Raw genomic sequence first — 24,190 nt, forward strand, 5'->3', positions numbered from 1 at the left:
ATTCTGTTTGGTTATTTAGAGACATATCAATATTCATTGCCTTGGCAATATGTTGAAGTCTGGTGGCCAGAACAGACGATCCACAATGGTGTCCTGAAAATCATGGGCCAGAAATCAAATCCTAGCTTAATTAGAAACCTCTCATGTATGGACGCCTTTCCTGAGAAGGGTCCTCCACCCCAGAGCCTAGGGTGCTCAGAACAGTGGTCAGTAATGCTGGGGTGTGAGGATCATGTGACCCAATCACACTGAAAATGTAGGTAAAATGTACAAAATTGGTCAAAGTCTCCATTTTCACAAATATCTCATGAAAAGCAATTATGTCTTGTGGTCAAATGGGTGATTTTTTTCTCCAAATCTGTAAATATTTTATGTATATATTCATTGAAAAAAATCTTTATTTTTCAGAGTATAGCTTCTGAAATTTTCATTACATTGGTCTAAGAAGCAAAGGCATATGGTTATTTGTTCTACCCAATTATTGCTTATTTTTCTTTTCTTACTTTTATTATTTTATTTACTCTTAGGAACTCAAAACAAACAAACACATAAAAAATAAAACTGAAACCAATACCCCTATCTCATATCCATTAAATATAATTAGTCTAATAGATCTAATCAAGCTTTTAATTTTTATGTCAAACTAACTTTCAAGTAAAATTACCCAGTGGCTGGGCTTTCTCCTATATTAGCTCATTTTCTGTTGCTACAGTGAAATACCCTAGGCTGGGTAACTTTTCAAAGCCAAGAGGCTTGTTTGGCTTTAAGTTCTAAAGGGTTCTGGAATCAGCTTGGTTTCGGTGAGAACCTTGAGGCAGATGGCAGTAGCAGCAGTAACTGGATGGGTACGATCACATCGCAAAACTAAAACCAGAGATTTAGGCGTCAGGCTCAGGGTTTGCGATGCCCAAGAAAGTAGCATTCCCTTCTAAGTGAACACAACCCCGAAGAACTGAAGACCCTATCAGGTCCCACCTCTTATGTTAAATTCTCCTTCACTCACTTCCATATGATTCTACACACCACCACAGAGATACAGCATCCAGTACACGAGCCCTTGGGCACAAACCACATCTAAACCATTGTACACACCTGTGGTCACTTCAGGTTTGTATTTTAAATGTAATGCAGTATCTGTAGACAAAGTAGTCTCTAGGGTTAAAACCCCCGGCCTGAGCGCTACAAATGGCTCAGGGGATAAGAACACTGGCTGCCCTTCCAGAGGTTTGATTCCCAGCACACATACTGTGGCTCACAACTGCATGTAACTCCAGTTTAGGAGATCTGACGTCCTCTTCTGGCCTCCTTGGGTACTGCATGCACAGAAACACATTGCAGGCCAAACACCCAGGCAGATAATGAAACAATAAAACAAAACAAACCCCAACAACAAGGGCCTGTCTATTGCACCTGTGTGCACGGCTCTCTGGGCCTCTATTTCTTCATCTATGAAGCAGAAGGGCTGTTGTGTAGTCTTGAGTTGCTATGAAGATTCTGAGCTGACTCACCTAAAGGGTGACTCGATGCTTCCGTTCACATCACTGTCCCTATATACAAACAAACCACTTTAAAAAACACATTCAGTGTACAGTATAGTGTCCACTTAGTATATAGCATGTCACCTTTTATGGTGTGAATGCTTAGAATTCCAGAGTCCTTATTTTTAAAAATTTAAAGCAAGAATTTTTTTAAAAAATTTGAATAAAAAGGCAAGGGTAGGCATGCGTGTATAATTTTGGCCATCTGTCCTAACTCTGCATGTTTTGTTCTGTGGGTACGTCAGTCATGTCAGAGATAAGGCCGAAGGGGGTAATTCCCTGTGGTAGAGCCTTAGCGGCAGAGGCTGAGACATTTACATTCTCCCGTGAGACGCCGTGGGCACAGCTTCACTGAAACACCCTCTGCCAGAAGCAGAGGGCTTCTGAGGTGAGCAGGTGGGCTGAGGCTGGGAAATCACTTTCTGCTAGGAGAATTCCAGACTGTTCCTTGGCTACCTCTACCACCGTGCGGGATACTGCAGGCACGGATGCCTGGAGCCTGGCTCTCCCTGTATCCTCGCAGGCCCTCCTGGAGGCCACTCTCTTGTCGGTAGGTGGGAGAGGCGGGCTGTAAGAGCTTTTTAGGGAACTATCAGCCCTTTGTTTAGAAATGGGATTTCTTCCTTCACAACTGCTCTTCTACCTCAGAGGTCCCCTGTGCCAAGCCACAGACCTAAAGCAGTGCCTGTCAGCGGCCTGGAGCCAGGCAAGCAGCCAGACTCCTGGCTCTGCTGCTGCCAACTGCGCAGCCTCAGGGAGCCAGCTCACTGCCTGGAGATCCTGTTTTCTTCTTGTGTAATAAGAGATGTAACAGTATAATAAGATACTGCATCGGACTGTCCTGCGGATTAAACAGAACAATGTGTCTATCCGAGAGCCTGGCACCAGATAGGTGTTTAATCTACGGGAATATCCTATGTGCCAGGTATACAGAGAGGAGCTATGATATGGGGCAAAGGTGAATTTAGTTAGCTGTGTGTTCCAGAGGTTTCTATCTGAGACTGTGTAGGAGAGGGAGAACAAATGGAGCTCAAAGTGTTTCCGAGAGAAAGTGCACAAAATGGAGAGGGAATGTGTGCCAATCATTCCGTGCTCTCGGTATCAATTAATTTACTTATCTCAGTACTGTGGTACCGTGTAAGGGCTATGCTCTGAATGCTGGGGCCGGGGCAGGCACCTACAAAAGAGCACGAAGAAGCTGCAGGAAAGACAATGCTGTGCCAGGAGAAAACACAACCAACCCATTAATGTCAGGCATTATTTATTGTCTACAACAGCCAATAAAAGTGGTAACAAGAAACATACTCTTCTACAGCCAAGTGTCTCCTCCAAGAAAAAAAAGTTACCATCTGCTAAGGTCACTAAGACTCAGAGCAACTGAAGCTTGCCAGGACAGTCTCTGTGGGCTGAAAGGGCTCATTAGAAAGGTGCCACACCTTCCTCTAGTCTAGGGGACTGTCCATTGTAGTAATATGCCCATCACCAGCTGTGTGTGTGGTCTCCTCAGGAGTCACTAGAAACCTTCTCCCATCACAAAGAGCCCACACGGCTCCTTTACAAGCCTGACTAGGCTCTAAAATTTTCTAGGTTTCAGTTCTTTTAGCTGAAACTTTTGTAGGTCCTATGAAGATGTTCTTGGGCCCTTTGGGGAGTACTATCTGGGTGTGGACAGGCCAGCTCTGTCCTGGCTGTGTTGCACAGAGCAAGGGCTCTGGAGATGACCTAGTGGATAAAGTACTTGTGCAAGAGTGAGAGGCTAAGTTCTGATCCCTGGAACTCAGGCAAAGCTGGATGGAGAAGCACGTATCTGTAACCGCGGTGCACCAAGCATGAGATGCTAGGGCAGACACAGGAGAAGCCCTGCAGGTCTTTTAAAGAACGAGTCTACAGACTGGCCAGCCTCGCATATGCAGAGGCTACAAAAGACTGTGTCCTTTGATATACGCGCCATGGCATATGACATTGTCTTCTCCCTCCCGCCAAGATTAAAAAAAAATAAAAATTGCAATTTGAGGCTTCACAAGTCAGGAATAGTCTACAACACACAATGAAATATTATTTTGGTTTGAGAAGGAAGAGTTTATACCACATGTGGCAATATGGATTAAACTTGAGTATATCAGCTATAACAACAAGCAAACAAAAACCACTATGTTTTTCTACTCATCCAAAAGTACCCCCAAATAGGTGAATGGACCTGGGGCTGAACCCCCATATAGGTGAATGGACCTGGGGCTGAGAGCCGTGAGATGGGAAGCTGCAGTTTAGCCAGTGCGGGAGTTCAGCTCTGGGTCAGATGATGAACATGGGAGCAAACCCCCGAGAATGCACCTCATACTACTAAACCATACACTTAAAACCGGCTAGGATAATAAATCTTACATTACAAGGTCCAGAAGACAGACAACCAAAAAACCTTGAGTAACCTAGATAACCTCTAAAAAAAATAAGTATGTTTGAAAGAACCCAGGAAGAGACATGTGAGTCCCCAGAGAATCAAACAGGAGAATGGATTCCTTAATTTTGTTAGCGGCTTCTCTCTACCGACCCTTGTGTCCAAGCCTCCAGCCAGGTATGAGATCACAGAAGACAACGTTTCTAGTCTTGCTCTGGGAGGACACAATTTATAACTAGCATTCTTGCATCATCATATGAGAGCTGAACCAAGACGACCTAATGCCCTGTCTTCCTCTTAGGCAAAATGGACAACTTTGGCATATTTTCTCCTCCAGTGGGTACCGAGCCCTGATAACTCTTTGGTGCACACAGGCTGCTCGTGGTGGCCTTTGAGTGATCCATGCTCCTTCATAGACCTTCATCTAGCTTGGCATCTATACACTGAGTGGTCTGAGGGTGTCTGGGGGTGCTGAGGAGCCCTTTGCTCATTTTTCATGGTTGGTGTCTGAGAGTGGGTGAAACAGGATCTGGCCAGTCTTTTCCAGCAAGCGGTGCTTTCCCGGCTTTCTCAGCTCTCCAGCTAACAGGATACTGGCAAATCATTTCAACAGATACAGAAAGGAGGTCTCCGGGGACAGACACCTAATAAGCTGAAAGATCAGCCACAATTCATCATTTTACACACAGGTTGCTGCAGCCAAAATAAACATCACCATGGTTTCAAGTTTCTCAGGGGGAAAATGTCCTGCGCTTTTGAGGAGGGGCCATTCTCCAATAGACTTTCATCTCTCTATGATTAGCTGACCAGTTTGTGTAACCTCATTATTAAGTGTACATGTATACGTGACGTATTTCTTTATACGATTAGCAGCCATTTTCTACATTCTTAACAATTTAAAGGTAATTTTGCTATGAGCATGGAAATTCCAAACAGGCACTTTCCACCCTGTGAACAAGCTCAATAGTGGAGCTCGATAGCAGATAGCATGCTACATACCAAGGTAGACTCACCCAGGCCCACATCCCTAGTCAGTGATGCCCACGCCTGGCAAGATGTTTTAAAGAGAAGTCAGTGGTCGAGTTGGTCTACAGCCTCCCCGGGCGGGCATGCATTCTCTCTGGAGAGAGGCATAGTCATGGGGTTCTGTGCTGTGATGGCTTGGGGAGGAGTTTGTTCTGTTCGCTATCCTGGAGACCACTGGTAGCCCTGGCCTCACTGGAAATCCCTTAAAAAAAACTTTCTGCCACTTTGTCTTTAATACCCTTCATTCTTTCAAAGTTCTCTACTTGTTTTAAAGAATAAATTAAGCTTCTAATAAAGCTCTGAACAGCCACAGAGACAGGGCTGTTTCCAAGCTTTTATACACCATAAATACCGTTATAATGGCAGTAACAATGAGTTATTGGGTGCCGGCTTGGTAATGGGCACTTTCCATATATTACCTTTTGAAGAAGGAACATTTCATGGGTCGCTGCAATTTAGTCTAGCTTATAATAACTTCCAACTCTTTTCTGTACAATGTAGGCACTTGGATGGGCCATTTCCTGCTGCTTCATTTTGGCTTTTTTTTTTTTTTTTAACTCTTAGGAGTTTAACCCTTTTGTTTGCTCCTAACGCCCTGATTTAGGAAGGTCATTTTTAATCTTCATTCTTTCAAGGCATACTTACGTTAGCCAATTGAGGGACATCCACAAATGTAAAAGAACACTCTCTTGGGGTTTTGTCTGCATGCCTGAGCCTCTGACTTGAGTGTTCATTCTCTTTGTCTGGCAGCCCTCCGTAAAAGCCAGCTCAGCAATTCGCCTAACTGTGGTCTTTGCAGGGTCCTGGGGTTCTCTCGCTGCGATGACTATCTAGCGTTACTCTGGCCTCATCCTCTTCAGGGATTACACTATGAGTTGTTTTTCCCAGGATGGTTACCTTGTCTGAAGGAGCACATGTGGCTTTGAGCCAGTGGGACACTGGCTGAGAACTTTGCTCCTAAGATTGGAGTCTCATGTTTGAGTTCTGTCTTTACCACTTTATTTATTTAGAGCGAAGTAGATAGGTTCTTTCGCTCCATACATTCACCGCTGTTTGTTTGGTGTTGCCAATTATCATCAAGTCATAAAAATGGAGACGTAATAGTGTTTCGTTGTGGTTTTAATGTATGTTCCTCTAGGATAAGACTAAATTGTAAAACGCACCCTTTCATATTCTTAGTGGCCATTTGTGTATTGGAGGTGTTCGATTTTTACCTATTATGAATGACGATGCCATAAATGCATCTCTTTAAGGTGGTATGTTTTTAAGGTCATATTTTTTCCTATGCTAATTCCCCCCAAATAACTGTTAGGTCACACAGTGTTTGTCTATAAGAGCTTTAAAATTATTAAATATTTTACACCAGCCATATTGGATAGTTTCCATCACTCCATAACTTCACCACTGCTTGTTGGTCGTTGTCAGTTATTTTAATTAAACTCACAAAAATCGAGGAGGTCATAGTGTCTCATTGTGGCTTTAATTCGTGTTTCCCTAGGAGCATAATTAGTAACATGCACCCTTTCACCTACTTAGTGGCCATTTGCATATCTTCTCTGGTATCGCTGAGGATTTTTCCCACTTAAAATGTTCATTATTTTATTATGGGGATTTTCAGAGTTCCTTATATTTTCTGAATTTGCCATCTGCCAGGTTATAGACTGCGTTGGCTTGCCCTGTTCTTTTGATGGAATAGTTTCCCCGTGTTATAGGCCAATTTATTAGGATTTTTCTTTCTGTTGTCCATTTTTATGACTTCTGTAGGAGACTTCCGTCTATTTCAGGCTGTGGCAGTACTGTGCTATGATTTCCCCTGGATGTTTTATCATTTCAGTTTTATACTGAGGTCTGTAACCCATCTCGGCTGCATGTGGCGGGAGATTCGCTCCCTCACTGGCTCTCTTGGTATCATTTGGTGAAAGGCTTGGCTTTCTGGCTGGTCTGCTTTGCTCCCTGTGTGGAAGGGCAACTGTGTGTGTGGCCTGCCTTCAGACTCTTGCTTTGCTCCACAGATCTGTCTTCTTAAGTCAGTATTACACTATGTTAAAGTTACTATCATGATTAAGTTTTGAAATTGGGTCCTTGCTCTTCATCAAGGCTCCTACGGTTAACTATCTAGTTTCTCTGCTTTTGTGGTAGTTTTCCATTAATATTTATGCCCATGATTTCCTTTTCTTGTCCTCTGGTACTGACGATGATCTCCAGTAGAATGCCAAACAGAGGCAACAACCACAGATAGCACTGCTGGATTTCTGTCTTAGGAGGAAAATGTCTGGACCAACATAGAAGCAGGTCTTAATGTTTTATAGATTCCAGTCATCAGAGTGAATATATTTCCCATTAGTCCTAGTTAACTCATTTTTAAGAAAATTCATTTATGGGACTTAACTTTTTGTTCTGTCATGTACTTTTGCTGTACCCACTTATATCTCTTCTTTATTTTATCAATATTGTAAATTACATTAACTTATTTTTAACATTAAACCATATACTTTTATAGTAAATATTACCTAGTCATAATAAGTTATATCCTTTTCCTGAACACTAGATTGGATATGCTAATGCTTTAAAGATTTTGCATAATGTTTTATGAGGCACTCTGGATTACAACTTTCTTTACATGGCTAAGTTGACTCTGGTGTCCGGTTACATAGGTCTCATACAATGAACTGGATTTACTTTCTCTTACTTCCCGAGTCTGTGGAATTCTGCTACTTCATTGATGGTGTTTCATTGGTGATAAGCACTTTTTATTTAAAAATATGACCATTATCAGCAAAGCTATCTGACACTGGAGGTGTTTTCCTGTTTATGAGTCGTCTGGTTGTGGATTCGATTATTTAATAATGCCAACACAGCATTCAGATTTTTGAGACCATTATGATAATTCTATTTCTTTTTCAAGAAAACTGTTTGATCTAAGTTGTCAAATTAATTCCCAAGTAGTGGTTCATATCTATTTATTACTAATTAAAGATTCATAGGAGATGTGAAGCTGTCTTCTCTCATGGCTCGTGAAGGCAATTTGTGTTTTCTCTTTTTTGCTAGATCAATCTTGCCAATATGTAAATCTCACTAACCCTTAAAGATTTTTTATTAATTATTCGTACTGTTTGGTGATCTCTACTTTTCTATTATATGTTTTACTATTAATCTTAGGTTTAGCTTCTTCTTCTTTGATTATTTTTATCACTTTTTTGGTTAGCATATAAGGTAATGAATGAATTTCATAATTTTTATCTTTTTTAAAAAAACCATTTTAGTTTTAGACACATGTGTATGTATCTGTGTGTCTGTGTGTGAGTGCATGCACACGAATTCAGGTGCTCACAGAGGCCAGAAGTGTTAGATTTTCTGTGGAGTTTGAGGTACAAGTGGTTGTGAGTTGCCTGATGTGGGTCCTAGGACCTGAACCTGTGCCCTCTGAAAGAACAGTATGTGTGCTTAGTCATCCCTATTTTTCTAACTTATTAATATGGAAACCTAAATCACTGATCTTGACCTTGGCTTTTCCTCATATAAGGAAGTAAAGTCTTAAATTTCTTATTGTCCTCACTGTTTTAATGAACTTTACATATTTTTCATCAACTCCACTTTCATCCTTGTTCAGTTAAAATTACATCCTAATTTCATTTGTGATGTATACCTCGATGCAAAGAATATTTACAAGTGTTATTTAATGTCTCAATGTTGAGGTTTAAATGATACTTCTTTCCAGGGACTTACAACACAATCACTTTGTGTGAGATGGAGCATGAGCCACGGCATTTTCATACTCAGAAGCTGAGACTTTTTTCCACTGCTCACCGCCAGGCCAGCCGCAACGGGCATTTCTGTGCCTCTGGGAAGAGTCTGTGTTTGTACTTCATGGGTGTATAGCACTGTCTGCACACTTAGGGCAGAGTGGCCCACATATAGTCCACAAACTAGTCTTTTACTTATATTTCTCTCAATTGCTATGTACCAGTGGCTTCTAAATGTCCTGGCGCTCACCATACAGACCAGGAATGGCCTTGAATTTGCAATGATGCTCTTGTTTCTGCCTCCAAGTGCTGGGATTGCAGGTGTGTCCTACCATGCCTTGCCCAGTTGCAACCACAGTGTAAGCCTTCTCAGCCCCTGTGGAGTCCATAACTTTGATGCTGGCCTAGTTAGTTTTTGCCATATTTTTGAGTCTGTCTGTACATACAAATTTACGGCTATCCTATCTTCCTCATTAGCACTAGGAAATGTCCTTTTTCAATGTCTTACAGTTATCATGTCTTCTGTCTTAAGGACTATTTGGCAGTAGTATGAAGACATTTGCTCCAGTTTTCTTGCATTTGTTACATAAACAGTTCATCTTTTCTTATTTTCCTTTTTTTTGTTTCAAGGCTTCGATTTATTTGTATTTTTATATTTGAAGTATGGACGTGTGAACAATAAGTAGTCTTGATTTTATAGCTAGCGTGACATTTTCCCTTTAAGCTGGAGTTTTTGATGTATTTACAATTAATACAGTCATGGTAACCAGACTTAGATTTACTAGTTTTCTATTGTTATCGTCTGTCTTTTGTTTCTGGACTTTTTGTGGTATCATCATTTGTGTTAATCTATTTTTTAAAATTTCTGCAATTACTTTTTAGATAAGGTCCAATCAATACTTGCTTCTAGTGATATCCCCATGCACTGCACTACGTATAGTTATAGTGTACTTAGATTTAATATTGTGCTACTTCACATGAAATGTAGTACCCTCATCATTTATGATGCTTTTGCATATACACAAATTACAAAATATCATTTTTTCATTGCAATAAGCATTTTTTATATAATCATATATTTATATTTTCTGTAGATATTTATTTTGTTTGTACTTCCACATCACTATGCCTCATCATTAAATGAAGTCAGGACAGAAACTTAAATAGGGCAGGAACCTTGAGGCAGGAGCTGATGCAGAGGACAAGTTGGAGTGCTACTCACTGGCTTGCTCAGTCTGCTTTCTTATAGAACCCAGGACTACCATCCCAGGGGTGGTATCACTCACAATGGGCTGGATCCTCTCCCATCAATCACTAACTAAGAAAATGCCCTACAGTTTTGCCTATAGCCTGATCTTACGAAGGCATTTCCTTAATTGGGGTTCCTCCTCTCCAGTCACTTGAGCTTGTGTCAGGCTGACATGAAACTAGCCACTGGATGCCCTGGAACTGGAGTTATAGGTGTTGTGAAGTGCCTGACCTGAGTGCTGGGACCCAAACTATAAGAACAGTATGTGCTTTGTACCACTGACCTGTCTCTCTAGCCTCAATTTGCTCTCAAAGCTAGATCCTTCTGGGTTTAGGAAAACTTAAGTTTTACCTAAAACCTGTATCTTGGGTGAGATTTGAATTCACAACTGAGGCAGTAGCTGCCATCTCTGCTGGTCCCTTTCAGCTTTCTAGTTATTGTCTCCTCCTGTGCTCACAGGTATCTTCTCCCCAACTGTGCAAGTTAAGAGCCATGAAAGCACTTGGGGGATTTACACACTACTGTCCCTTTCTCATGGCTTTTTCTTTATGAGATGTCTTCTTCCCCTAATGGCCATGATCTTTCACAACTGGGGACTTCATCCTCTGACATCTCACACCATTGCAAGTGTGGTTTCCCTCCTTGAGTTCTTTCTGCTTCTCATGAGTGGCTGAGTGTCCCCAGAGGAGGGGCAATCCAGATGCAGTCCTCACTCAATTCACTTTGCTTCCTTTCTGCATCAGATCTTCTATACTTTGCCTTAATAATTTAGACTTCAGATGGTTCTCAAATACTCAGAGGAAGGGAATTCAACTATCATGAATTTTCCTGTCATTAATGTAACCACAACTCTTTCACAGATATTTATGGTTTTGTTTGTGTCTAAATACTAAATTGCTCTTTTCATCTTCTTGAATCCTTGGATCATTAATCCTGAAGGAAATCTCAGGTATTTCCCCAATTTCTTTGTCCTACCATGCAATGCACGTCTGAAGCTCATTATAATTAGCAAGGAAGAAGGATGCTTTAGAAAATGTGCTCTGACTCCCAATGCCACATATTTATTGAGACAGGATTTGCTATGTACCTGTGGCTTCTAAGTGTCCTGGTACTCACCATACAGACCAGGAATAGCCTTGAACTCACAATGATCCTCTTGTTTCTGCCTCCCAAGTGCTGGGACTACAGGTGCATCCCACCATGCCTTGCCCAATTGTAGCCACAGTTGAAATCTTTCCAGCCGCTGTAGAGCCTGTAACTTTTCATCTGTTTTATTCGAGCGGTTTCCCTTTGCCCATTCTCTGAAACCTGTACATTCTGTTCCAGTCAAATTCTAACTCCTAAGCATTCCCTTCCCTAAGTGGCCTTCAGTGTTATGGGTTGACTTGCCTCTCCCCAGCAATCCATATGCTGAAGTTCTAACTTTAGTATCGTGCTGGTTATTTTGCATAGCTGTGACAAACAGCTGAAAGAATCGTTTAAAGGAGGAAATTGCTTATTCTGGTGCACAGTCTCAGAGGGTCACCCCATACTTGTTTGGTCGCATGAGCTTTGGCAGATTATCATGGCAGTGGGAACCCTTGGCAAAGAAGGTTCTTACCTCATGGTGAACAGCAAGTAGAGAAAGGGGAAGAAGGGACAAGAACAAGATCCTCTCAAGGATTTTCTACCATGTGAACATCTTCCAGCTAAGTCCCAGTGTGAATGTCTCCAAAGCCTTTTCAGCTAGTGTTACCAGCTAGAGGTAACGAAGTATTTAAAACTGGAACCCATGTGGGACATTTCCTCTTCAGACCAAAACTATTCTCTCGGAAGATGACCTCATCTTGAGATAGGATCTTTATGGAAGGAATCATATTAAAATGAAACCATTTTTATATCATTTAGGGTGAGGCCTAAAATTAACAAGGTGGGCCTCAACCAATGTGGCTGGTGTTCTGACAGAAAGGGGCACAGACAAGGATGCATGCAAGGAGGAAGGAGATGTTGGGAAGACAAATGGAGAGGTGAGGACACAAGGCCAGGAATGCAGGTGGCCCTCTCTCCCAACAGTCAGAACCCCTGAACCAATTGTGTGAAAATACATTTCTGTTGCTTAAGCCATCAAGTCTGTGATACTTTATAACCAGCCTGTCTGGTACTCACCGCTAACAAAATTAGTTTAACACTTTCAAAATTTGTTTCCAATTCATGGCCTGACTTTGTCTCAAGACTATACATTCCTAAGTATGGTAGGGAGGCACATTTATGCCCTAATTTATGCTTTAAATTGGGAAACCTTTCTGATCCTCAGACTCCTCATATGTGATGTGGGCAGTGTTATTGTTATGCCTATCACAGCAAAACACGAATGAGGGGTATATATTTGTGTGTCTGAGTATGCTTGTTTATGTAAGTATGTACATATACATGTGAGTAGGTGCATATAATATCATCTACACGAGTATCAATCCTACCTACGTCTGAGGCATCCTTGCGCTGTTTGTCACAGTGTTCCTCTTGCTTGAGTATAACAGTAGGACTGCGAAGGGCTCTGAGAGACTCTCAAGACTCAAGCCCACAATGCCCCACGTCTAACAGATCCTTGCAACCCCAGCTCTGTTTTTCTGTTACCTGGTTTGAGTGACAACCTTGAAGCAAGTGACAACGGACCGCTTTGAGTGAAGAGGCAGGGAGGTGGGCTGAGGACTTCCTATCACCAGAGGGATTAAACTTAACTCCTTACACAGCCTACTTATTTTTACACATTAGGAGACACAAAGCACTGGACAGTGGAAACTGACATTTTAGGGAGCAGATGCTACAGAAAAGCATAGGGAACAAAGAAGACCACTAACAACACATCAAACTAGTTGAGTAAATTGGTGTCTGGTGAACGAGATTTTAAAAATATGTGAAGTTAGGTATAGTATGCGGACAGTTTACTAACATATTTTTGATGCTATTTTGTCTACCTAGGAAATGATTTTGTTAAGAATTTGAAAGACTGCTACATTTATAATGATCGATGTTTTATCAAATGACAAAACCCAGCTATTTCACCACTAGGTCTACTGGTGGATGCATACTCCAGTTTGTACATTTTATCCCGTCCAAACTGTACTCAAAATAACTACAATTTTCAGTGACTCTACCCTTTTCAGTTCTCTAGAATGCCTCCAGATGGCATTAAAACTCTTCTCCCATTATGTTCTATAGCATAACTTAAAGATTAGTAACATTTTAAGCATTTAGAACTGTCATATCTAGTATTTCATGAGAAAATACAATGAAACTCATTAGAACTTTCAGAGTAGTATCGTGAGAGACACAACCTATAGTCATATCTACTACAGAACATCCAGCCACCCTGCGTAAGCCAGAGGAGCTCTACAGACAAAAAGAGATCTGGACAAAAGATAGGACAAATCTGTGCCACAGACTGTAGTTGCTGATCAAGAGTGCGTCAGGTGTTTAGGAGGGAAGCAATGATCCAGGAACAGATACAATCACAAAGTCGTTTCTATAATAAACATCTTTCACTCCCCAAAGGTGATCAAAATAAACGTTTTCAAGGAGGAAGACCATACGGATGCTTATGAGGCTGAAATGGCCGTTCCTTCGCTTCTGGTTTCGCTGCCATTATGTACTGCACTGGTGTATCGGATAACAGAAATGATAGCGCTACTGTTGGACATCGGCCACTCGCTGGTCTGGAGCTCACAGAGGCGAAACTGACTAGCTGTTGAGCTCCACACATCTGTCCATAACCGCTTCCCCAGTGCTGAGATTCAAAGTTCACACCGCATGTCTCAGCACTTTACCAACTGAGCTGCTTCCCGAGCTCCGGGATCTCAATGTTCTATCATATTAATCATTAAAAACGTACATGTATTCTTTCAGTACTGAGAAGGGAAAGATAAAAATGCAAAAACGAGACACCTTCTAAATGTCTTTTCTCATGTTTAAGAAATACTTTACTTGAAAACATCAATGAGCTCTTGAGATCTCAGAGATATCTATAGTTGTGTTTGCCACATATTTCGGAGGTGGGACTGCAGATGGCAGGCTTTTTTAAATGACTTGGGTACTTCACGGGCATGTGGGACAGAATGTCTTCCAGTATGTGTAGAAAGTTCAGCAAACCTTATGTCAGTGTTAAAAGTTTCCAGCCAAATTTTAAAGGGCTTATCTCCATCCTCCCTTAGTACACACTCTCTAGTCTAATTATATTTCCACTTTATAAAGAAGAACATTTGCATTTGCAAGATCTCCTTTTCAATGCGAAGGCATAAAACCTCAAAGTGTGTCTGTACCCGAAAGCATTTAAAAAGACATTATCATGAAAAAAGAGAACCATGGGCCTCCTTCCGCTATGATTACCACCACTACAAGATACTTGTCCTGTTTCATTTTATACGGCATATTAAAGAACAGTCATCTCAGAGAGAAACGTGAAAGACACTTACGATGTATTCGATGTGCCATTGTCTGGACTCTGCGGCTCCGCGTCAGCTTTCTCTTAAAAAGGAAGTGGAGAAAAAACACCAACATCAGTCTCCCAGTCCTTAAGATTTAAGATTAAACATATTTCTATGTTCCTATTAACAAGCTTTCAAAATGGGCAGCGGGAGGCTTTTAAAACATCTTTTATTGTTTGGGAACCGAATGTGAAAAATAATTTCGCTTTGGCAATACAACTGCCCAGGCACAGAGCCTTGAGTAGGTACCAAGGAGCTATTTGCAAACAGAGACATGGAGCGCAGACCTTGCCAGAAGATGAATATCTTACAGATGGAATCAGTTTCTCTCCACCACACTTTACAGAAAGTTTAAGGAAATAAATTCATTAGCATTGTACATCCAAGGCACTCTGAACTTTGATCCCTTCTGCTAACACAAGCCAAATGGGGTCAGGCTGAATTGGAACTTGGAGAGAATTTCACAGAGCACTGAAGCCATAGCCATGAAATGTCCAAGAATTTCACCCCATGGAGAACTCTGGCAGCAGATTTTGGGGCTCCCAATAAAAACCGTATAAGATATAAACCAGAAATCCTTTCTGACCATCTGAGAGGCAAGTAAAAGAGCATCTCCACGGGATGTGGCTATTGGGGATTTAGTTTTAGGAGTCTGGAAGGAGTCAAATTCTTTTCACAACAGGCATAAGGTAATACTTAATCTTGGGCCAACTGTGGTTTGAAATGTGCACCCTCATTTTGTAAGGAGCTCCTCTGGTTTTGTGGCAGCAGAAGGGGAAAAAAAGCTGTTCATGCTATGGCTACTACGGATGGCTCTGCAGTGCCGATAGCTGCAGAAACCCAGCACAAAATTTTGAGCGGCAGGAGATGGGTCCAGCGGCAGCAGCTAATCCTTCTTTGCTGTTGCTTTCGAATCAAGCCTGACCTTCCAGGACCCTCTGCTTCTGCTCAGCTCCTTCTACCCGAACACTTATCCTATCCCAACACTGGCTTGTGGCATCATTTGGGGAATGACCTCCTGGATTACACAGCGAACCTCCCAAAGAAACTGTCCTGACTGAGCTCAAAAGCCCACCCTGTATTTTCCTACGGGAGATGAAGCAACTGTGAGGAGGGGAGGATAGCTGCACACAGCTATCTCAGATATAACTCTGCTGCGTGTCTCTGCTGTGCCAGAACTCTCACAAAAGACAGTTACTCAGTCCCAAGCACGTCCAAAGGAAAGGAAAAAAAAAGCCCAAACACTTATGTTGATACCAAGTAGACCATTTGGTTCCTGACCCAGGCAAAACCATGTTGAGCTAGAAGCAGACACAACTGACTGGTGCTTTGCTCTAACACCCTGAGTTTTCTATTAGATTGGGTCTTCTGGGCAGAGCAGTGGTAAATTCATTTAGGAGACATGTAAGGTCTGGTCAAGTGGCCTGGAAAATAACCTAATTTAGTACTTTCCAGAATCATTTTCCCAGAAGAACCCCCATTCTTGTCACAATCCCAAACTACAGCCACAGCACCTGTATTACCCAAGACAAAACTAAACGAGGGTCTAATTCTTCTCACATCCATTGACTCTCCTCCCCGTCCCCTGAGTCTGCAGAAGTGGGTTACATTTCCCGAGGAACAGCTGCCAGCAGTTACACCAAAGCACCATTGTGATGGAGGACTAGACAAGATACGCTTCCAACAGTTTACGTCAGAGAACAAAATCATTATGAGACAAAGGAAGACCTTGATTGGATGTCTGAGTAAATGCTTTACCTTGACCAAGAATGCTGCCAAGTAGCCCACAGGCTGAGAGGACCCAGGTTGGATTGCACATGGGACCTGGGGGCTGGAGGCATCGTGGGCTGTCTTCGGCACGGGGACAAAGCTGCGGCTGATTATCTCTGCTCTTAGCAGCACTTATGTTGTGGCAACAGGGAAAACAGAATAGGGAGGGCCAAAAGGGACATTTACAGGAGCAGTCTGATAGTGGCTGCTCTCGGCAACCTCAGAGCTCAAAAAGAGGGACCCTTTCTGGGGAAAAGCAAGACCAAGATTGAGATGGGGAATACATTTTTTTTTGTCTTTCAGGAAGAAAATACAAGCAAATTAAACCCCCAACATCTTTGAAAGTTTAGGTGATGCAATTTCCGAAGTTCATTTGAAACGTTCAAGGGCTTGAGCTACTGAAAATCGTCACTACTTCATCAGGCCCCAAGGGAAAGTGACAGAGGTGAGATAACCAAGTCTCAAGACCAAGAATTGGCAAGCGGATACCTGCACCCCACAAAGAAGACTACTGGGAGTCACCTTCAAGGTAGCTCTTGGATGCCACCACTTTGGTCTCTTAGGGAGGGAGTCTGCATTGCTCATTAAAAAACAAGGCAGAAGTACAGGGTGGTCATTTTGCACAAAGAAATAGAATCACAGAGAGAAGGGGAAAATGAACCACAGAAAGGAACATACAGATATATGTGAAAATGTATATATGTACATATGCAAAATATATATAATATTAGCCCTTTTTACAATTTATTCAGTGTGTGTGTGGGGGGGGGGGTGGGGCATGCCTGCCATGGCAGGTATGTTCGAGGACAATCTGTGGGAGTTGGTTCTTTCCTTCTACTTTTAGGTTTCTATGGTTGATCCTATAGATTGAGTGCAGGTCATCAGGCTTGGTAACAAGCATCTTTATTCACAAAGCCTCCATCCATCCATCCATCCATCCATCCATCCATCCATCCATCTGTATCCCTCCTTCCCTTCCTTCCTACCCACCCAACCTCCCTTCCTTCCCTCTGTCCGTCATTCCAGCTATCCACCATTTGTGTGTGTGTATGATACATGTTTTCAGTTTTACATGAGTCTTCTGATGCCTGTCACTAAAATGGAAAGTAGAACATTGGGCTGAGGGTAGCTTAAAATTTTTACAGTACAGTCACCATTGAGATGAATATACATTGAGGCACGAAATAGCTCAACCACTCAACAGCACACTCAATGACAGTAGCTTCCTCTCTAACTGATTACACATACTGAGGGCTCTTGTGTGCCTGGTATTCGGCCTGGCAGAGGTGAAGATAAAAACCCAAATCTAATTCAGATTGTTTTAGAGACACCAAATGCACTGCTGGGGTCATAGTGGCCATGTTCCCGACAGAAAAGTTTGGACACGTGGAGTCCAGTGCTCTTTGTGTTCTGCTGTTATGATCTGATATCTTGTCTTTTAATTTTTGGAAGAGGAAGAAGATGAAGTTGGTATGAAGGGAGGAGGGGAAGACCTGGGAGGGCTTCGAGGAAGAAGAATGAAAATGATCAAAACTGTAAGAGAATTTAAAAAGTAAAAAGGATAATAAAAGAAAAACTGCCAGATATGTAGTTTCTAGGAAGATTATGAGGAACTACGCCTTGCTTTTAAATTTTTAACTGAAATGTTATTGAAATTACTGAAATACTAGAAAAGGTCCCCCAGATAGAATTGTATTCTGCTGAAATTTTCACAAAAGAACATCTGTCTGTGCTGGACTTTTCTTCACTGTCCATCACGGGAATTCACGCTCATAGTTTGAGAATTCGAGAATAAAAAAAAAAAAACCCAGCAACTTCACTCGTGTTTTTAATTCTGTTATCCTTCAATTATTACTCCAATAAATACAAATATTTTATAATTTCAGATGTATCTACTTTAGATTTTATCTGTTCTCATTAATGTAATAAATTTCCCCTCTATAATTTTCACTGGTTCAGCTGTTTCTAATATGTGCTTTTAACTTTTAAGTTTGTTTAATCTTTTATTTCTCACATTAAGAAAGAGAAAGATTTATATGTTCTGAAGAAAGAATAGAGAATAATCTCCTATTTCTTGACTAATCAGCTTCTTTTGAAAAATAATTATGTATTTTTATTTAACGTGTATGGATGTTTTGCCTGGTTGCATATCCATGCACCCCAGAAGTGCAATGCCTGCAGAGACCAAAAGAGGGCATCAGATCCATTGGAACTGAGTAAAGACAGTTTCAAACTGCCATGTGGGTGCTGGGAACAGAGCAACCGCTCTTAACAGCTGAGCCATCTCTGTAGGCCCTTGGCTTCTGTTTTTATACAGTGTAAAGTGAGGACCCACATGTCTTTTCCTTTCATCCTTTCTTGTTCAACACTAGGTATATCTTTCACAGTCAAATTTTAAAATAGTTTGTTTAATCATAATCATTAATAAGCCATCATAAATCTTAACTTAGTTAATGAATTAATCATTCCATTTGCTTATAGGTCAATTACAGAAACTATAAACCAATAACGAGCACTTTCAATATAATACAAGTATTAAATAACAAAGGAGTAAGAGATGACTCATACGGAAGGAACTCCTTCTCATCTGAATAATGTAAATGCTGCTGGCACCTATGGCCAGTGGTTCTCGCTCTTACAGTTCATCATTCCATAGGTTAGCTTTTCTCAAGTCAAGGCCAGGCCTTTCCTAAGATTTCTAAACAGTGTGTACCTTTAGTGCACATAAAATGCATATGTAATGAATGTGTATAGGCAGTTTTTAAATATTAAAATGGACTATGAGAAAACCTTCCAGGCTGGAAATAAGCCTCCACAAACACTCCTGTGCCTCCTGAGTGGGGCTAGCACACTGCATTCTCTTTCCTGCCAGCTACCTAGAAAGAGGATTCCAGTTAAACCTTCCCTTACTTTTCTGGATAGATTTCACCACCCAGGAATACATTCTCAGTCACTGCTGTTCCTACACTTTACATGAAAGGAGTCATGCTGCCACTTGGCCTTCAGAGACCTACTTCTGACGCTCAAGAACAGCTTTCAGGACTGGACACATCCCTGGGTTGGTTAAACTTTGTGGCTAGCAGCATCAGCTAGCTACAGAAGTATACAGTAACCCATATGAATGGTGCATTTGCAACACTCATGAACACCTTTCCCTGCAGAACACTAGGAGCTCTGGACTGCGGGGCTTTGCTATGTCCCAAACTAGTAAGTCGAAATTTACAATCCTTCAGGGAATACCGCAGTGTGGAACGGAATTTCACTGTGATGCCTGCATGTCTCTGAGAACCAATGAGACCCAGATTTTGTACTGGTTCTTTTGTACCATTTCATAAAATCCAGTTTTGATTCAATGCAGTGAGCTATTGTCCCAACACACATGGTGACCTTTTAAGCACCACAAACACAAACTATAAGCCTAAATAATAAGAGAAAGCACCACAGCGTTTAGCCTTTTACTTTTCCCCCTGGTATTTCTGACTGAACTATGTTTTTAACTTCAATGAAATGATATTTGCCAACAGTTTCCTTTGCCATCTTCACATTTGCCGAGGACACAAATAAGACACAAATGCTCCGTTACCGCCCTCTAAAAGCACAGCTTTACTGGTCTTTGAAAAACACCCGAGGTTAACTTCTGTACATGATGCGAGGTGAGACGTAATCTCGTTGTTTCCCACCCCAAGTATTCCAGCACAAGACAGATGCTTATCCACACTGGCCACTGTGCTAGCTTCACCGTGACAATTCCCATGCATTCGCGGCCCGTCTCTCCGCTAGGCTAGCTACCAGAGTCTACCGTGTAGCTTTGGCTATTCAATGTAGCTGGTAAAGACAAGCTGCAAGCTTCACTGCGCCATTTTCATCTGTTGTTTGCCATTCTCATCGTTTGCTCTATCATATAAATTAGAGGCCCAGATTGCCCACTTCTATCTATACAGATATTTGAACTTGGATGGCATTGTATTGAATCTACAAAGTATAGAGAAGGATAAATTTTTACATCACACCTTCTAATGTCTGTACCTGAGACTAGTCACTCTATTCATTGAGGTTGTCCGTAGTATTTCTCAATAGTTTTTTTTTTCAATTTTTCATCACTTTCTTACGTAGTTTATCAGATTCATTGCTTAGTAGTTATTTCTGTGCCAATGTCAGATATTTTTAGCTGTGGTTTTTCTTATATTTTTAAATCAGGAGAATGCAATTGATTGCGAATACAGCATTGTTAAATCTTCTTATTAATGCTAATAATTCATCTGTAGGGTTTTTCAGTGTTCTATCAATATATTGATGATTACATCATTTGGGGAGATGAGTTCTGATGTTTCCATCCTAATGAACACCACATCTTCTTTTTTCTTAGTTTACGGCTGTGCCAAGGATTCTATCCTGAGGTATCAGTCTTGAAATGGTGCCTTTGCCTAAGCTGTAGAGGGTGAACTTAAAGACAAAGAAGAAGAATTCCTAGGAAGTTCTTCCTTACAGACACGGGCAACTGTTCGTGGATATGAGTTAGTCTTTTATGCCCAACTTGCTAAGACTTTTTTTTTCTAAGTTACATATATAGAATTTTATCAAATATTTTTTAATGTCTTGGATTAAATATATTTTCTCTTTTCATAATTACTATGGTAAATTCTATCACTATATGAACAGAATCTGATTTTGAGTTACCAGAACAAATAGGATTTCTTAGCTCTTATACTTTGAAATGTATTTTATAAACTGCTAGATTTAATTAGCAAACATCCTCTTTGGATGCTTATGCATTGGGATCATTAATAAAATTAGTTACAACTTTTCTTTCTTGTACAGTTCTTGTCGAGTGTTGGCATCAAGGTTATGGTGGCCTGAGGGAGTGGGGAACTGCCGCCCTTCCTACTGGACTGTCCAAAAGAGGGTGCCAGTTCGAAGTTACCTCTTGCTGTGCTTGGTGGAATTCCTGGTGAGAAGCAACCAGCTTTATCACTGTGTAAAATGACTTTACTTTTAAAATGACTAGGCCATTTTTTAGATAAATAGTTGTAGGATTGTTTAGGTTATGTATGTGACATTTTTATATAAAATACATGATTTTTAAAATTAGTCACTATAAACATATACTATAATAACACTGATTTCATCTAATTTTGCCTTCAATTACCTAGTTTTTAAAATAAAAAGGTTTAATATTTATTTATGTATCTGTACATAGTTGTTAAAATAAAAAGATTTAACATTTACTTATGTATTTGTACATAGTTTTTAAAATAAAAAGGTTTAATATTTACTTATGTATCTGTACATAGTTTTTAGAATACAAAGGTTTAATATTTACTTATATATCTGTGTTAGCCACACAAGGTCAGAGGAGAGTGTTGAATCTCCTGGATCTGGAATTGCATGTGGTTGTGAGTTGGGACCAAACTCTGGGCCTCTGCAAGAGGCACTCACCCTTCAATGTGAAGCCACCTTTCTAGCCCGCTAGATTTTCAATTGATAACTAGGTTCCCTCAGCTAACTGCATCTATAATTCCACTGTCTGTTCATTTCCACTGCTGCTCCTGTGAGGTCAGATGGAGGTGTTTGCTTGCTTTCTTATAAACAAAACTTCCATGTCTTGTAGTAAAATACACACGTGGGCTTCTTTCCATCTGTCCTGTCAATATCACTTGGGTACAATGAACCTTTGGATTAGTTTTCCATCTGGATAATTCTCAGAGGTCACGCCCTTTGCTACTGGCCCTGCCTCACCTGCTCTGGGAGTTCTAGACAGGTGTATATGGCAGATGGTCCTGCCTCATCCCTGTGCTTCTTAATGTCCCTGTTCTTTGTTCTGCTTCTGGCCTTCTTATGCTGCATTCTTCACAGTCCTTAAGTTCAGTTTTTTTCTTTTTTTAAAAAATATCTATCTATCTATCTATCTATCTATCTATCTATCTATCTATCTATCTATCTATTATGTATACAATATTCTGTCTGTGTGTATGCCTGAAGGCCAGAAGAGGGCACCAGACCCCATACAGATGGTTGTGAGCCACCATGTGGTTGTTGGGTATTGAACTCAGGACCTTTGGAAGAGCAGGCAATGCTCTTAACCTCTGAGCCATCTCTCCTGCCCTTAAGTTCAGTTTTCTTTCTTTTTTTTTTTTTTTTTGGTTTTTCGAGACAGGGTTTCTCTGCAGCTTTAGAGCCTGTCCTGGAGCTAGCTCTTGTAGACCAGTCTGGTCTCGAACTCACAGAGATCCGCCTGCCTCTGCCTCCAGTGCTGGGATTAAAGGCGTGCGCCACCACCGCCCGGCTTAAGTTCAGTTTTCTAATTCATTAATTTTTCTCAACAATCTCAAATGTGATATCAAACCTGCCCAAAGAAAATTTAATTTCTATTTTTCATTTATATAAATGTGACTTAGTATTTCTTCAAATTTTCTCACTCTTTACTGTATTTCTCATTTTTTATTCTACCTCTTCTGTAATTCAACAAACATTCTGAGTTTCAGAATTCAAATACAAGAATTCTGATTTTACTTGGTAAAATCTTGGGTACAGCCTCTTTTTTAATATAAAGTGTTTTTTTTAATTGTATGTTGCTTATTTTCTTAGGGATGTTATTTGAGGTTTATTTAGTTTTTGACTTTTTTTTTCTTGTATTCCTATCAACTGGATGCTGCTGTCCTGGTTGTCTGTTTATTTTAGCCTCTTTTGACTTTTCTTATCTGTTTATCAGTAAAACAAAAAGGTTTCAATTAGATATGTCAGATTTGGGTCTTGAACTAATACTTACTGCTTTTATGAGAGTCTATTAAATTTTTATTTTATTGATCATTCTTACAGTCATTTAATCAGCAACCACTTATTTATCACAGCATTCTGTGACGATAAATTACAGGTCCTTCTGCAGACTGGGGTACACTCACACCTCTGCTACTCTTTGCCCCAATGACACAGATGTCCCCTGGGGTCAGGGCTCCTCTCAGTGCTCACTGCTGCTCCCAGGTCTGAACAACAGGCTGGTCAACTCAAGTGAGGTGTTGATTTCTGCATCAGAGCACTGATGGAGCTTTCTAGAACAGTGCCTTTTGGGGAGTGAAGGACTGATCTGCGAGAGGAGAGGGTATGCTGGCTGAAATGTCACAAGAGAAGAGGTGAGCTGGGAGTCTAACACCTCCTTTGGCTCCCAAACAAGGCGGGAAATACTTTATCTTGCATGTACAGAATTCTTGGTTAGTCATCTTGCTGACAAAGCTGACCCCCTTTCCAGCACTGAATTATGCCCACTCCAGATCTAGCATCATCTTAAGAGTCTAGTTTGTTTCTCTTTAGGGGGAGATTTAGTAAACTGCTCATCTCTTAAGCAAATATTACTGGGGTTTTGGTTTTTTGAGCTTTAAGAAAAGAAAATCAAGTGAAAAATTCTATGTGCACTAGCTAGGATGGGGACTTACAGTAACGGGGATGGAATGAGGGATGGAATGGTCCATCTGTCCATCACGACAATCCATGCCTGCTGTTCTCCTGGGATTCAACGGAGACCTACAGCCTGCCCAGGGGCTCCCAAGGGCTCTTCCCCATACCAACACACACTCTTTGTTGCTTCTTTTTCTATCCGTGTTATAATTTCATTGCTCAGGGCTGTTCTTCAGTATGGGTCCCTTTCCTGAACTAGGGCTCCTGCTAATTTACTTCCATTTCTACAGCGTCCTAGTCACTGAGTGAAGATTCCAAATTGGAGAAGAGGAAGTACTTAAGATCAACCTGCCACCTGAGCAAGCATTCTTCCCAAATTATAAAATGCAGACATACACCATGTGTTCTCATATGTGAATATACAGTAACATACATAATATCCTAATATTATAAAATAGAAGCTTATTAAACAGCAAGAACTTGTCATAGAAGAATTACAAAGATTCCTCACTGGTACCTGTGCTCCCGGAAAGTCCTGTGCCAGACTGCCATCACCCCCTCCCCAATTTACTTTTCTCTATCTGTGCGTGAATGTTATGGAGCTTCCCAGTACACTCACT

The 24,190-nt window shown here is 41.0% G+C and overlaps 1 protein-coding gene across 1 annotated transcript in view; it reads right to left on the minus strand.

Moving 5' to 3' along the window:
* Nucleotides 1-24,190, minus strand: part of Aff3 (AF4/FMR2 family member 3) — a 464,423-nt gene that overhangs the window by 119,795 nt on the left and 320,438 nt on the right. Inside the window, exon 9 of the mRNA XM_038343070.1 lies at nt 14,400-14,451. Coding sequence (XP_038198998.1) covers nt 14,400-14,451 — 52 coding nt within the window. The remainder of the gene's footprint in view (nt 1-14,399; nt 14,452-24,190) is intronic.

This window comes from Arvicola amphibius, chromosome 9 (genome assembly GCF_903992535.2).
Source record: "Arvicola amphibius chromosome 9, mArvAmp1.2, whole genome shotgun sequence".
NCBI classification, from domain to species: Eukaryota; Metazoa; Chordata; class Mammalia; order Rodentia; family Cricetidae; genus Arvicola; species Arvicola amphibius.